The sequence below is a fragment of the Centropristis striata genome, chromosome 7 (assembly GCF_030273125.1).
Source record: "Centropristis striata isolate RG_2023a ecotype Rhode Island chromosome 7, C.striata_1.0, whole genome shotgun sequence".
In the NCBI taxonomy this organism is placed as follows: domain Eukaryota; kingdom Metazoa; phylum Chordata; class Actinopteri; order Perciformes; family Serranidae; genus Centropristis; species Centropristis striata.
Window position 1 is genome coordinate 15,282,577 of NC_081523.1, and position 15,831 is coordinate 15,298,407.

The following is a 15,831-nucleotide window of genomic DNA, read 5'->3' on the forward strand; positions in this document are numbered from 1 at the left end:
ATATCCTGGAATTTTTTTGGCATACTGCATTTCACATACTATGAATTAGGACATATTAAATATTATTCTTGCATTCTTTATACTATCATATGGGTATTGGGATGCAGCTTGACTTTCTTGTATATTCAGGCCTAATCTAATGATGTCAGCATCATTCTGCTCTGACCTCCTCAGCAGGTGAACGCTCTAGTTTAGTTAGGCTACTTTATTTTGAAGGTAATGTCACACCACTTCCTGTATTTAGCTTTCTACTTTCCTGTGTCTTGATGCTTTTCTACAAGACTCGGCTGACTCTGACGTCATTCCTTAATTACATTCAGATATTTTGGAGAGATATCAAATAATGACAAAATTGTACCCCATCGAAAAAAGTGAAATTCATAGTAAGACTGCAGATTTAAAAATGAATAAAAGACAGAGTGACACAGCTTATTTGTTTATTAAGTTATACATTCAACATCAGTTAACTCCTAATATAATAATCCTATATTATAAATCTATACGGGTTGTAGACTACATCAAAAACAGTCTGAGCTTAACACAGTAGGCAGCACGGTTCATTTATCAAACAATATCTGCAATTACTGATACTGTTTAAAATATTATTGTCTCAAAATATAATTCTTAATGGCAGTAAGACTGAAGGCAGTGAATTATTTATAAGGACAAAACCTGAAAGTGATGAAATATTGTCAGACAGGGTTGTGGGTTTTTTTTTTCATTTCTCAGTTGATCCGTCAGAAATCATCCCAATTTGTGCACATCTCCACTGAGCCCTCCCTGTAATGACCACATGCACCGCTGTCCAAAGGCTCCTTCACCTGAAAGACAGTGTAACAGGGAAAAATATTAAATTCATTGCAACAGGAGATATAAAACAATAAAAATAATAGGCCAAACTGAGCCTATCTTACCTTGGGAATAACCGGAGGGTTTGATGTGCCTTTACAGAGTCCGTCCCAGTTGAATCCTTCAAACCATCTGGATAAAAACAGAGCAACACAACCTATTAAACAAGGTTTTCTGAGCACAGGCCTCTGTGTTTTTCTCCAGTGTAATAAATCTGTCGTCTTACTTGTGCTTCTGAATGTCCTTGGCCCCACTTCTCTGACTGCCCAGTCTCTCCGAGGGATTGCTCCTTGGTGATGGAAAGGAAACAACAACACACAAATAAATAAATAAACTATGAATTAATAATCGCATTCTGTCCTTCGAGAGGTGGTGTTACAGTGCAATTCCTGTCCACCACACCTGCATCATTTTTTAATTTGCTACTATCTGTTTGTGTTTGTTGTTGCTACAGGAGGAGAAATATAATAGAACACACAGTGGTGGGTGGATGGAGGATGCATTTTATGAAAAAGCACTATAAAATAACTGTCATTAGCTTTCACATTATAATGCATGATGTCCAGTGGGCCACATTTACAACACCTGCACAGTTTCTTTATGAGACTGGAGGCACTTTTGCTGATGGTTTTCGGGAAGTCGATCTGATCGATGCCGCGAATGGTTGCAGTGAGAATCTTTATCGGGTCAGAGTCGCTGAATGGGAGCCTGGAGAGGAAAACATGATCCTGTCACCATCACTTTAATCTGCAACTAGAGAAATGAGTTTATCAGGCTGCATGAAACTGTAAAACCTACCCACCACTCAGAAGTTCAAACACAAAAACTCCCAGTGACCAGAAGTCTGCAGATATACTGTGGCCTTTGTTTAAGATGATTTCAGGTGCCATGTAGCCCGGTGTACCACAGAAAGTCCAGGTTTTCTTACCCACCTCCACCTTCTTTAGACACCTGGAACCAATCTACAAAAGATGGACAGGAGTCCACTTACAGTTGGTAAAACTCACAATATAAAATGTAATATTGAAAATCTAAAATTAAAGAGATAGTTTGGATTTTTTTTTAATTAAGTGTGGGTTTATGAAGTACTTATCCATAGTCAGTGTATTTACTGCAATAGATGGCGGTGCAGAGAAGCAGGCAGGAGTACTGACATGGAAACGAGGCAGCAGTAAAACATATTTTAGCTACCTAAAAAGGCCCACCTAAAAAAATCTATATTTGTGTAAGTGTGTGCTATTTTACAATATTCTCACATCTCTTTCTGCAAAAATCTGTTCAAGTTCATGCACTTGGACTTGAAGCCATTCTATGCTCTAGTCCAGGGGTCGGCAACCTTTACTAACAAAAGAGCCATTGTTGGCCAAAAAAAGAGAAACAATATTGTAATGGAGCCACAAACCTTATTATGAGCCTTACTATGAAGATAAACCAGCCTGCTAGCTAAAAATCAGCCAACCAACATTACCAATAGGTCATAATGAGCATTTATTAATTTGATTTTGTCAGAATGCAGCGAGGACCCAAATACAAATGAGAGGCTGGACACCGAAGAAATATCTCAGGAGATTTGAATTCAAAAGCTTGCTAGAGAAACTCAAAACTAGACTTGACGTTGGCAAAATTTAGAGGTTAAGACGCTGAGCTGTAGACTTTTGTAACCTATGGTACATATTTTTGTTGACTAAAATGTTAAAACTTTTTTTTTTCAATACCATATAAAGCTACATTTTTTTCCAATTGAATTGCTTTGGGTCTAAACAAAAAATAATTGAAAATGAAAATGTAAAAAAATAAACTTTTCTTTTTGTATACTTTTTTTGTCACAGCCTCAGAGAGCCACTGTAGATGGCCTGAAGAGCTGAATGTGCCGCAGGTTGCCTATCCCTGCTCTAGTCAATGCAACCAGACTCAATATTTTTAATGCTTTAACTTGCAGTCAGACAGCTCTTTCTGGTGTGGAAATGAAGCTGTTATATCCATCTATGCTCTCTTTAAAGCCACCGGACTCCTTGACAAAAACAATTACCCCACAGAACAACAGAGTTGCTGTCTACATGGACTGTATAGAAAAGGTCTCCCACTGCACCTATCATTTAGTTAGTGTGTTCTTGTGTGACTTTGGACCCTTTAACACACAAGTCACTCAAGAACAACAAACAAATAAATGATCTAGGTAGCAGTAGAACAGCAACTCTCCTGATCTGGGAGGTGCTGTCCCTATCTACAACAGTACATCGCTTATATTTCGTACCTCATATAACCCCACTTCAAAAAAATCCAACATATCCCTTTAAGGTTGTAACTACTTGCAGTACCAGCTTGGCATAACCATGCTCATCCAGAACAACATTTTCAGGTTTGACATCTCTATAGACGACACCTCGACAGTGAAGAAAGGTCAGGGCCTCAACAGCACAAGCTGTGTAGAACCTGCTGCTGCATTCGTCCAAACATCCTCTGAAACAGTGAGTAGACGTGCTGGGTTAAGCATCACAGCGAGCAAAACAAATATGTGATGTAAACAGATGTAAGACATCCTGCTCAGTCTTTAAATTGCATTGTGATGAAAGCTTGGCTAAGCACACAAAGGTAGGACTATAAATATTTTATCAGTGTGGCTCTTGGTACAAAAATACTTACTTATCTTTGAGAAGACTACATAAATCTCCACCAAGACAGGCTTCTGTCAAAATGTACAGGCACCCTGTGTCTCTAAAGGTTTTATGCAGCCTGTGATCAATACAAATATAGAAACATGTTAAAGATGAACATATTATGTTATCAAAACAATCCTTATTACTGCTGAAGCACAGACACCTTGTTATAAAAGGACACTGAGCCTCCATTAGGATGCGCCCTTCTCTCACGATGTGCTCTCGTTGACCATTGCTGAGGATCAACTTCTTCTTAAGGACCCTCATGGCATAAAGACACTTGGTGTTGCTCCTTAGTTGCACCTGCCAGAGGCAGAAATCAATAGATTACATTATAGAAACATGGAATCTGAAAGAGGCAGGAGAATGGGAGGTTCTGTTTCATTGTGTGTCAGCTGCTATAAGATCAACCCTCACCAGGTCTACGTGACCGAACTCCCCAACTGCCAGAGTGCAAATAATCTGGAAATCACTTAAGGTGGAAGATGAGATTAGATCAGGATCCTTGTCCGACCTGTTCACAAGCAAAACAAAAATTAGCTAATGTTTTCTGGAGGTGCATAATGATTGTGGAAAATAGCGTAAAATGCTCCTCACTCGAGTTTGGATTCGTGGCTCTGCTTCACCTCATGGCTGCAGTCAAACACTAACTCACCGATGATTTCTTTGAAGGTCCTGAAACACAGAGGCACATGAATATTTTCTATATCTCTGGATAAGCACATCAATTTATGCCCAATCTACAGTGTAGTGAGGCAACTGAATTAGTTAGTGTCTTTGTGCAGTGAATTTCATTCACATAAAATATCGACTTACTCTCTGTCTATGACCAAGCACGTAACTTCACTGGCAGCAACCACATTCACAGTCCGAACATCCTCTCTAATGACAGATGAAAGAAGAAAGTCATATTAAGATAAGATAAGATAAGATAAGATAAGATAAGATAAGATAAGATAAGATAAGATAAGATAAGACTTTATTAATCCCGCGTCGGGGAAATGTAGTTGTCACAGCAGCTCAAGCTGTTTTTAATATTTAAGAGTTCCAATTCAAGGCAAAAAAGTTTTCTGGAAAAGCAGAAAAATCTGATCCATGCTCAAAATAACCGGAATGATCTTTTAGACCCTCACCAGGGTAGAGAAGACATAATAAGAATATAAAAAATAAACCATTATACATACATTTTATTCACATTATTTACATACATTACCGCTATTGGCATTTATTATTAATAAATATTTTTGTGTTTGTTTGTCTCCTGAAAGTACCTTTTTTTCACAGATAATGCACATTGGAGAAAATCAATTTTAGCATGTTAAATAAGTTAAATAATGTGTTGCATGTAGTAGTATGAACAAATATATAAGTATTATATAATGTTATTGATGCTAAAAATAATATTTTATAATATTTTATTATTTATTCATTATAATATCAGATGTTTTAGAGATGATTTCTTTAAAGGTATACATGCAGGATTTCCTTAAAAAAATGTACGGACTCAGATACTCAGAAAGTAATCCTTCTCAATCCTTATTTATGAGCCACTAATAATGTGAAAAGTCTGTATCTACTTAGACCCTGCCTTCTGCCGGTATTTTCTCCTTTATTCTAATTTTCCTGTGTGGGACATTTCTGGGTGTCACGCTTTGGGCCAAAAGCTAAAAAAAATAGAGGACACAACACCTAAAAATGCAAATATAGGGGCGAAAAAACATCAAGTGGACAAAGCTGCCAACAGTTCCTGCATAGTATGCCTGTAAGGTATATAAATCATTGGTTATCCTTAACAAACACTGTATAAAATGTTATAATGTGTGCAACCATAAACTGTGAAAATAAAATAAATTATTGCAAGACTAATAAACCATCATTTTATTTATTGAATTATTAATAATATTTCCTCTTTACCCCCACAGAGCCTTTTCTCCAAACCACTGTCTCTCAGAGAGCTTAGAAAGGACAGTCTGCTCTTCATGACCTGGCTTCTTCTCCGTCACTTTCACCTGGCAAGCACAAAAGAGAGAGGTAATGAAAAAGAGGTAATGCTGGAGAGTCAATTATCACCATCATAATGTAATTTCTAAAGCTGCGCTGACATTTTGTCCTCCGCAATCTAAATCTTTTTCCCCTGAAAGCTTTATTTCATCTGTGCAGCAGGCAAGAGAGCATCAAACTTTACCTGGCCTTTGCTAATGATATAAAAGGTGTCTCCTGTGGCCCCTTGTCGAATGATGTAGTCACCTTCACTGTAGTGCGTCTATGGAGCATACATAACAGATAGAGAAGCAAAGTGTGGGGCATAAAGACAGCAGGAAAAAGAAGCAACACTCTTAGAGATGTAAAGATGAGAGTAACACTGAAGGATTCATTCTGATTCTACACCAGCACCTGCTTGTTAACTGATGCAAAACAAAATCAGCTGAAAATAGAAAAATACAGAGGGCCCGTCTGTAAACAACTATGTTTACATGGGATCCGTCCGTGTGCACAAATCGGCTGCATTCTGTTTGGAGAACGAGTGATGGTTACACAATGCCCTGCTTCAGATTTTAAGTCCTTAATCTGTACCTCCTCAATGAGATCAGACATTTTCATGATGACATCCTCTGGCAAAGACTGCAGGAAGGGAACGCTGCAGAAACACAGGTACAAAGACAATACCAGGTTAAAAAAAGAAGGGTATGATTAAAATTTCCCCCCAGAAACATGTCTTTGAAATGTTAATATTTTGGTCCGTGTTAAAGAGCTAAATGCAGCATTGTGCCGGCTAAAAAACAACAGGACCCTGGTGAAATTGTGCTGAAGGTACTAGAATACAAAGCAGCTTCCCGGGCCTGCTCCGTGTCAAATGAAGTGTATCAGTTCGGTGTTCACCTGCTAAGGAGTTCCATTGAATGAGAAAGGCTGTTGAGACCGCTTTGCATAAGTATGGTCTGGTAGCTTTTGCGGTCAATAACCCACAGCTTGCTGTCCGTTTGAGCTGCAGATCAAAAGACAGAGGAAGCGATGAAGAATGTGACGGTGACATGGCAGCTCAGGTGGAAACATAATCAAGAAACAAGTAATGAAACTAAGACACATGTAGATTGTGATGGATGTGGATTGAATGCATTATCAGCTACAGTCTAAAGAGCAGACAGTAAGCAGGCCAGGACTCTATTAAAAATTATGGGAAATCATGTGGGAAAAAAGATATGTAAATGCTTGTTTTCTTACAGAGACAGACTGTTAATTTAAATCTAATTTGATTTCCTAAACTATTATTACTCTTATTTGATAGTAGAGCTTGAAAAAAGATAGTGTTGTCAATTAATAATGACCCATATTGATTGGTTCTCTGAAGCTTCCTGGAAACGGATATAGACGACCTCTAGACAGTCTAATTAGATCCACTATCTGATAATACGGTGCAGCCCTGATATCTCAATTCCTCCCATTTGGATATACCCCATCGGTTTTCACTTAAGCACCATATGACACACAATTCAGTGCGATTGCTTTATTTGGATCTGAATTCTGTGCAGGATGTTTTTTAACAAGCAGAACATTGCTCTTAAAAGAAGATTTTCTGCAGTTTATCATTTGCCACCCTGAACTTCTGTGCCCTGATGATGAAGCCCTGTTTTCAACTGCACCTTTATCACTGTCACAATGAAAAGACCACGAGCAAAGGCCTTGTTGACGGTCTCAGATGGCAACAATGAAAAAAAAAAGTAATTTCAGGTTAGGGAGGAGATAAATACAGTGGGCCCTGACCGGATGAGAGAGAATGGCTGACAGAAATAGACATGGAACAAAGGACAACAGACCACTGACATGAGCCGAGCAAATATATAGTAAAGAATAAATTGGAATTGGTCGCAAGATAAAGAAAGCAGTACAAAAAGAGAAAAGGGCCCAAACAGGGCAAATAAACGGATTTTTTCAATTTAAACTGATCCTGGTCGTTTCCACAGCCTATTTATTTGTGAAACCAGGTCAGATGCTCATGGCGACTGCTGAGAAAGTTTTCCCACAGGACTCTGTGATCAGATGCTGGAAGGAAATGACAGCATACTTTCTATTTTCTAAAGAATATCACACATTCTTACACTAGAAATGTATATATAATGGGTTATGATCCAACCGTAAGAAGAGTGAATTGAAAACAAACTATTTCTGAAAATATTATTTGCTCCATGTTTGTGAAAATTCAGTTAATGCATGTTGGATAGCAGCGAGGAGCCAGTGGCAGTCAGACAGAAAATAAAGCAGAGAATGTTTTAAATTCCCCACATCTCTGAGAAAACCGTTTGAAGCTGTGGTGTTGTCTAAGATCTCAAAAGGTCTTTGATTTTAGATTCAACAGACGTCTGTCTAAGACCACTCTCAGGAATCTGCCTGCTTGTGATATTCTCTTAAACAAGAATTATTTATATCCCCGCCAAATCAAAATGAATTAAAAGTGAAACTCTAGCAGTGTTTCAGTGGGATGGACAAGCAGCAACATCTGCATACAAATATACAACTAAAAACACAATAATTGGATACCTGAAACAGAATAGATGTGGGTGCAGTTGTAGAGGAGAGCCAGCTCTCCAAACATGTCTTCTGCCTCAATTGTGAGAAGCTTCAGTCCGTCTTTTGTCACATCCAGCCGCCCTTCTGTTAAACAAATAGAAGAAATACAGCATGTACATAATGCATGAAACTGTTGGATGCATGTGTTTTTTGTCAGGAAATGCGGAGAAACTGTCAACAACCTCCAGCTTTGGAGACCTACTGTAAGAAATATGCAATCATCCCTGAGTGAATCAGGGCCACCACCTCTCCCTGGTCAGGGTGACCAGCAAAAAAATAGAGAGCAGCCACTCTCCATTAGCTGTCACATTATGTATGCAGCCAAGATTCCTGAGGACAATCAAGCTCTGATGAACTCTCTGCAACCACCACAAAACGGGAGCTCTTTTCTCCTGTCTTTTGTATCAAGTTCACATTTGAAAAACATCAATGTGGGTCACTCGTCACCCCAAGTGCCTCCTCTTTTCTTGCTCAAACATGCTATTCTCCCATCACTGTGTTTGAGAGCAGTGTCAAATTACTATTGGCACCAAATTGTGAGCGAGAAGTAAGAAAATTAATATAAATAGATAAAAGTAATCATTTCATCAGACTGTTCTTAAGCACCTGTCATCTCCAGGAAATGTTAATGAATATCCTCGAGCATGATTAATGTTTGCAATTGTAAGAAGAAAAATGATTTACCTTCTAAAACGTAAGCCTGAGCCCCGTTGGCCCCCTCCTGGATGACATAACAGCCTTGATTGATGGTGGTGGGATACATACAGGCTGTGATGGCTCTGATTTCTCCTTCGTCAAGGTTCTTCAACAAGTCATTCTTCAAAAACGCTGCGCGAATCAGCCTCTGAGACCTGAGGGCATGAAGGTAGAATGCTGAGGGAACATTTAAGGGCAATTTATTAAACGCCATGAATGCAGCATTATAAAATAGGCTACAGAGAATGATTCAATATATATATAATGATTTTCAGTCATGCAGAACAGAAAGCAGTCAGTGAGCCTTGAACATTTGAAAGAGATATTTTTCATTTACAGAAGCTGAAAGAACACTGTGTGCTCTTACTCTTGGCTTTTGTCACAGCTTCTGTGTGAAACCATGGCAAGGGTCACTGGGTCCAGCATGCAGGGCTCAGAAATTACTGTTTTCCTGTTGGCTCTCTGCGAGTTGTCACTTTGAGCCGAGCAAGCTACGGGAATAAACGCACACAGTAAATCAAGTTTAAAGCTACCTGTTGATGCTTTTCTATAAAATATGACATTTATAAGCACCATGTTCTGTACCTGTACTGGCTGAAGAGGACCCAGGGAGGGAAACAGTGGCTCTGTACCGATCCAGTTCTTCCTGCAGCCTTCGAATTAGTTCATCTTTTGTATCCAATTCTAGCTCTAACTCATCGATTAGTGTGTCCCTCTGGCGTAGCTCCTCAATCTTTAGTTGCAGGGCAAATTGGAGGTCCCGGAGTGTACCCATTACCTGCAAATACAGAGGAAAATACATCTCATAGTACACATAAGCATATAGAGTGGGTCCAACCTAACTAAATGTACACCTATCTGATTTTGAGTTGCATTGAGTCCCCTTTTGCAGCTATAATCTCAAACTCAAAGAGTTTGACCACCACCTGCATCTCATCCTGTGGTTACTTACATCAGTATTACTATAATGAATAATATGAACGGGGGATCAATACGGTAAAATGGCCTCTACTTGGATTAGAATACACAGGAGAGTTTGCTGTGTGCTTCTTATACATATATCCCCATAAGCACATGAATAAATTAATTAAATAAAACTAAATAAATACAGGCAGACAGGCAGATCGTTACAGTAGAATAGATAGATAGATAGATAGATAGATAGATAGATAGATAGATAGATAGATAGATAGATAGATGTGTTTTATCCTTTTTAACAGGCTTTTTAACAGGCTGAATATGAAAAACATGCTCAGGTGTAATCCAATGACACAGTTTCCTGTGCAATAAAAAGAAGATCATAAATCTGCCTTTGCTCTTTGAGCTTGCAGTACTTCTTGCAGGATTTGGCTTACAGGGATAGCGTACATGTACTAAGGCATTACAGATACAGCTTATGTAGTCTCTGTATTTGACTATTTTTCTTTCACACTAAAAAAATTGAATGGATTCAAGGGCACTTAAATAAACAAAAGGAGAAGACAAACAAAGGGCAAGAAAGTAGCGGTGATATAATAATGTCAGGCAGATAAAACACCTTAAATTAAGACAAGGTCATTATACACTCTCTATTAAGTCACAAACACTTTGTGTCCCTGCAGGAATAAAATATGGATTTTATCATTTTGGGTCGCTAGCGCGCTCGGAGCTATGTGAAATGATAATAGTCTCTGAAATATAAATGAGTTGTTGACAGCGCATTTTATTCCTAATAGACTGTTTGTAAACACGTGCATGCTCTGTCCTGCAAAATATAATACCGTCCTGTATTTCCAAACACACACAGAGAGGGAGAGGGAGATCACTTACCACATGCAGCCTGTCTGACGCTGTGAAAGTCTTTCTCACTTGTCCTGAATCTGTTTGTCCCTGTTTGGCAGCAGACAGTCCATTCGACAGGTGCCGGTCTCATCTATATCCGCCCAAGTGAAAGATGCTCCTCTCCTGCTCGGGGCTGGCCAGGGCTGGGCACAGACAGCAGGCAATCACATGACCAAGACAGTGGAGACCATTCTGGAGGCTGTAATGAGAAATGCATGGACTGGATCCCAATTGGGTCAGAGGGTCTTTGGGGTATTTCCGAGCCCTGGGGATGAGAGGGTCTTTCGGCAAACTCAGCGGTGAACATCAATCATTTTATTCTCAAGGCATTTGCAACATGTGAAAGAGTGTAAAGGCTGGCTGTGTGCACAGGTTTTACTCTCCCTCTCTTGAAGGCTACCTGTACACAGCAATGTCATATCCTCATATACACTATAATGCTTAAATGTGGTGAGGACAACAATCTTTTTAAAATATATGTATATTTTTAGTGTTCTGATGCAAATCTGTCTTTAGATATTCTTGTAAATATTTTGAAACCGTTGTTATGATGATTAATAGGCATAATGTAAAGTTTAATGTAAATAGGCAAATTTCGATATAATGTACATCACAAAGACAGACATTACGACAGGTAGGATAAAAGTGATTTCTAATAAATATCACCATGGAACTTCCCCAGTTGATTACTTACAGTAAGACAATTATTTTGTACTAGGACTATAAGTTTTCTGGAATTGTATGTTTAAATATGCAAATGATGCATGATCTCATTAGTGTGCTAATTTGTATAGACAAATTGTCGTATAACGAACACATAGATGTTTTCTTTCCACTAGTTAAAAAAGAAAACATTATAGAAGCAAAATCTCAAAATATTCTAGTAAACGAAAAAAAGATGATTTTGGCTCTAGTGTCTCGCCTTCAAAACCGGTTGCAATTCATAATAGACCTATATAATATTTTTTTATAATGATAATATTAATAATTACTAATAGGCTTAACTAGGTAGTAATTGCATGTTTTTAAAGATTGCTCTGCACTTCTCTCCCTCCAGCCACGCTTTATCACGATCTTCCTGCTTCTTTTTAATATTAAATTATGCTCTAATTATCTCGCGCAGTAATAATAATTTGTCATTTTCCTTCTTTTTTGGGGGTGAATTATCCTCCACAGGGAGCAGTCACCAGCGGCCATAATAACCTCCGGCCAGTGAGCGGCAGTAGTGTCACCTGAGAGCAGCAGCTGCCGTAGAAGAAGATGGGCCGCTGACAAGAGAAGAAACCCTGTGGCTATCTTGAGCTAGCAAAGTAACGTTACTTGAAGATATTAAGTTGCTAAACCTTTTAATCGCGTAGCTGTGTTTTGTTCAGGGCATCATCCAAAAATGATCCTTACCGTGAAACCGCTTCAAGGAAAAGAATGTAGTGTACAGGTGAGTTAAAACCGCCCGGCTAGCTTCGTGCTAATTGTTAACTCCCTGACGCTAGCTAGCCTTTTAATGCAAGCTATCTGATCAGCCAACAGCGGTGGTTTTGTCTAATGCTGAGCTACTTTAAAGTGACATATGGGATCCTTAAGTCTAAACATTATCATAGGATGCCAAACTTCCTTCAATGTAGCTACTGTATAGTAAACTGTTATTGAAATGAATGTACGTTACTGTAGCAGTGGCTTGTTCGCCACATCCTTGACACAGTAACGTTATCAGACTTTCTTCTGCTATGAAACACAGTGGTTAATGGGAGCTCTGCAAGTCCTTATTTGGTTGTTCCTGTAGGAAAGGGGAGTAACTAGGCAAACAGTTCAATAAAGGAGTGTCTTGGGAACATGTTTTTGGCAAGCACAGCAGGGTAGCAAGTTACTTCTCTTCATCGCCACAGTCTGATGTTATTTGCTCACTATGTAAGCCTAGCCCTGGCCCCAGTATGTGCCTCTCGTGTAAAAAAATGATAAGGTTACTGTATGGGGCACAAACTGGGGCTTTACCAGGCCACACATTTGCAGAAACACCCAACAGCCTGCTTACTTAAGGAGTACATTAACGCTATCAGCATAGTATATGAGTGTGGGGACCCATATCATTTTAATATGATCAATATGCTACGACAACACTTTGAATTATTGCATGTACAGCAATATTGATGCCTTGTATAAATCTAAAGCATTTGATGACGCGTGTATCAAATGAGGAAGTATTTCACATACTGGAAAAAATTGTATTCAGCAGAAGAGAAGTGACTCTAGGTCCTAAAACTGCATCAGTTATCAATATTCATGCAGTGTTTCTCCTAATTCTGATACCTAGCCACATCCTAACATGCCTGTTGTCAGCTATATTTCAGGGTATATGATATATTCCTCATTAATTGTTAGTTTTATGTAAACTCAATAGGAGGAGAATATGCTTGCCAAATGTGTTTTAATGTTTCTACATTATCATGTTGTTGATCTACCAGGTGACTGAAGACGAAAAAGTCTCCACAGTGAAGGAACTTGTGTCAGAACGTCTCAACATACCAGCAAACCAGCAGCGGTTGCTCTATAAAGGGAAAGCGCTTGCAGGTAGATTTGCCAAAAGTCAAGCGTATAATTACTTCTGTGCAGATCTGCAACTGCTTGAGTCAATGACCTATTTTGTACATGAATCCAGTGTTTACATTTTCAATGACTGCATACTATATTTCTTTCCTCAGATGAACACAGACTGAGTGATTACTCCATTGGGCCAGAAGCTAAATTGAATCTGGTTATCCGTCCAGTGGGAGAGAGGACTGGAGCATCAGGGATGGCTGCCAGCAGTAGTAGCAGCAGCACACAGGGGAGAGTTTGGCAGACTGTGTCCACTATCCTTGCTAGACACTTTAGTCCTGCAGATGCAGCAAAAGTCCATGAACAGCTTATTAAGGTATTTAATAATTGTATTACAAAGCATGGTAATCTAAGATTGAAGCAATCAGATTTTGTTAATCCGTTTTGACCTAGATATTTACAGTAAATCTAAATTCCTGAGTGTTTTGATTTGTTGCTACCAGTGGAGGCTGTTTTTTTTTCAACTGACCTCTAATCCTTTGCCTCTTAGTATAAATGCTGCTTTTAAATTTAGGGACTGGATTCTCCAAAGTCTGAATACATCTTGACAGGTCAAGATCCAAATATGGCCAGAGAAATGCAGCCTTCTTTTGCCCAAATATGGAAGACACAACCAGTTTATCATGTGAAGCCCTCTGTAACCCACAATCCATTGTGTGGTGGTCAGTCGTTTAATAGAGCATTCAGCCCCACCTTGTCAACTCATAAAATAGTAAAATTATCATATCATCAAGTGCTCATCCATCAGGAATATATTGTATATTATAGTCACTCAAACTAGATCAATGTAAAAGCCACTGGAAGGCCTCATTAATGAAAGTGCATTTGCTAACTGCACTGTTCTTCTAAGCACTGCAACTACTTATGTATAATGTATATAAAACTGTATTGATTCATTTTTATTTTGACATTAGATTTTTCTTTCTGTTTATTAATGTCAGAAACCCATAAGTACATTGACTCTGAATACATATTCTTTATTTATAGGCCCTGTAATTGGAATATCTTTGAATATATTAAAACCTCATAATTCTTATGACTATTTAGAGAAATGCTGATAAACTTGGAAGTCCTTGACCTACCAAGTTTGTTAGGGCATCCTGTTTACTCACAACCATTTGTTTTGGTATCTGTGAGACAAGTCATTCTCATTTGGGAACAAGAATACAGCCCCTAAATTAGGACATAGCTGTTGTATCAGTGTCACAGACTCAACGGCTTTGTTAAATGTAATTGTGCTGTGTGCAGTTTACATGAGCTTTAATTATTGGAAATCTTTTGCTGGCATTTATAGCTGCCAAAATGTGAAATTACCTGGTTTGGCTTCAGGTTTACATTCTGCACTCTAGACTAAACAACCCTTTCTACCTCATGCTTTATTAAAATAGAGCACTATTCACCCACACATGGTTTAAATAGATTCTCTGGTATATTTTTAATTTGCTGTTTTTTTACTTTGTTTTTCTTCAAGGACTATGAACGTTCACTTCGACAACTTAGTCTGGACGACATTGAGCGCTTGGCAGGAAGGCTGCTTCACCCCGATGGCGAGGGCATGGACACATCATACATGGACTAAGAATGCATAGCTCAAAGTTGTTTGTTTTGATTGTCTTTTTAAGAGGTGCTCAGTGCTTGGAGGTGCATACGGTGTTTGGAGTGTGAGGCATGGAAAATACAGTATGAGATTTTTTGCAGAGAGCCCCAGCTGTGTGCCTAATCATTGGCTGAGTGAACACAGATAGCACTGACTGTCAGTTATCTCAGCAATAGGGCTTTCTTATCCACGACCAAAGGACTTGGATAGGAAATCTTGGCAACTTTGAATTGGTCATTGATGCTACAGTAATAACACAAGACCTGATCACATAATATTTGAATACAAAGGAATCCATTATTGCTGTTGGTATCACATGATTTCTGGCTGCTACAACTCCCAGGAGACACTAACTTGTGCTGGAGGGTAATTGTTAGTAATGTCTGTGTTTGATGATGACCGGGTGTTTTCTGTTGACCATCCGTGAGAAGGTAATACATGTTTTATCCGTAACTAACTGATGTTTATTGTATGATTTGTAAATATCATGTTTATATATACAGACATTAAACCACAGAAAAAATGACAAGTCTTAATGTTTCCTGTTTTATTATATGCTATTTTATGTGATGTTAAATGTCTTAATAATAAAATGAAGGTTGAATAGCAAGCATCTTCTAATACGTCACACTGTTAAAATAATCGCCTAAGTCATTTTTTGTCAAAATTGTTTTTTTTTGCCTAAATCATCTCATGACGCCAACCACCTATGGTAAAATCGCCTACATCCTCAGTTGATCAGATCATGTGATTTTACCCCTTTAAGATAATGGCCTATGTCAAGTGTGTGACTTAAGCGGATTTATTATGCCCAAAACAAAATAAAATGTGACTTAGGCAATCTTTTGAACATGCCTTTGTGGCTTAAGCATGATATAGTAACACTTTATTTTGAAAGTGTCTACATAAGCATGACATGAGTGTGTCATAAACATGAAATGGGATGTGTCATGAACATTAATGACACTTTGAAGTAACATTAATGCTCATGATAAGTCACAAAGGCATGTTCAAAAAAATTGCCTGTCATTTATTTCTCTAATGTTACATCAT

At 38.5% G+C, this 15,831-nt stretch overlaps 2 protein-coding genes across 2 annotated transcripts; one reads left to right on the forward strand and one right to left on the reverse strand.

The window, feature by feature from the left end:
- Nucleotides 1–423: 423 nt before the first annotated feature.
- prkg1l (protein kinase cGMP-dependent 1, like) lies at nt 424–10,743 on the reverse strand. Its single transcript, XM_059337276.1, has 20 exons — nt 10,578–10,743; nt 9,354–9,546; nt 9,136–9,259; nt 8,757–8,923; nt 8,043–8,156; nt 6,387–6,492; nt 6,081–6,144; nt 5,692–5,769; nt 5,421–5,515; nt 4,323–4,388; nt 4,104–4,181; nt 3,924–4,020; nt 3,670–3,809; nt 3,493–3,582; nt 3,168–3,309; nt 1,648–1,811; nt 1,435–1,557; nt 1,076–1,138; nt 915–981; nt 424–821 (listed from the first exon to the last, which is right to left on the reverse strand). The coding sequence occupies exons 2-20, from the start codon at nt 9,541–9,543 to the stop codon at nt 738–740; spliced, it is 2,052 nt and encodes a 683-aa protein (XP_059193259.1). The 5' UTR covers nt 9,544–9,546; nt 10,578–10,743; the 3' UTR covers nt 424–737.
- Nucleotides 10,744–11,826: 1,083 nt separating this feature from the next.
- On the forward strand, nt 11,827–15,309 carry ubl4a (ubiquitin like 4A). Its single transcript, XM_059337204.1, has 4 exons — nt 11,827–12,024; nt 13,049–13,154; nt 13,286–13,497; nt 14,653–15,309. The coding sequence occupies exons 1-4, from the start codon at nt 11,977–11,979 to the stop codon at nt 14,758–14,760; spliced, it is 474 nt and encodes a 157-aa protein (XP_059193187.1). The 5' UTR covers nt 11,827–11,976; the 3' UTR covers nt 14,761–15,309.
- The last annotated feature ends 522 nt before the right edge of the window (nt 15,310–15,831 follow it).

Coding starts and splice junctions, on each gene's coding strand:
- prkg1l (XM_059337276.1), bottom strand. CDS start 9,543: ATGGGTACACTCCGGGACCTCCAATTTGCCCTGCAACTAAAGATTGAG. Junction 4,021..4,103: donor AGCCACGAATCCAAACTCGA/GTGAGGAGCATT, acceptor GCTTGTGAACAG/GTCGGACAAGGATCCTGATC. Junction 1,139..1,434: donor CTCATAAAGAAACTGTGCAG/GTGTTGTAAATG, acceptor TCCATCACCAAG/GAGCAATCCCTCGGAGAGAC.
- ubl4a (XM_059337204.1), top strand. CDS start 11,977: ATGATCCTTACCGTGAAACCGCTTCAAGGAAAAGAATGTAGTGTACAG. Junction 12,025..13,048: donor GAAAAGAATGTAGTGTACAG/GTGAGTTAAAAC, acceptor TTGATCTACCAG/GTGACTGAAGACGAAAAAGT. Junction 13,498..14,652: donor TCCATGAACAGCTTATTAAG/GTATTTAATAAT, acceptor TTTTTCTTCAAG/GACTATGAACGTTCACTTCG.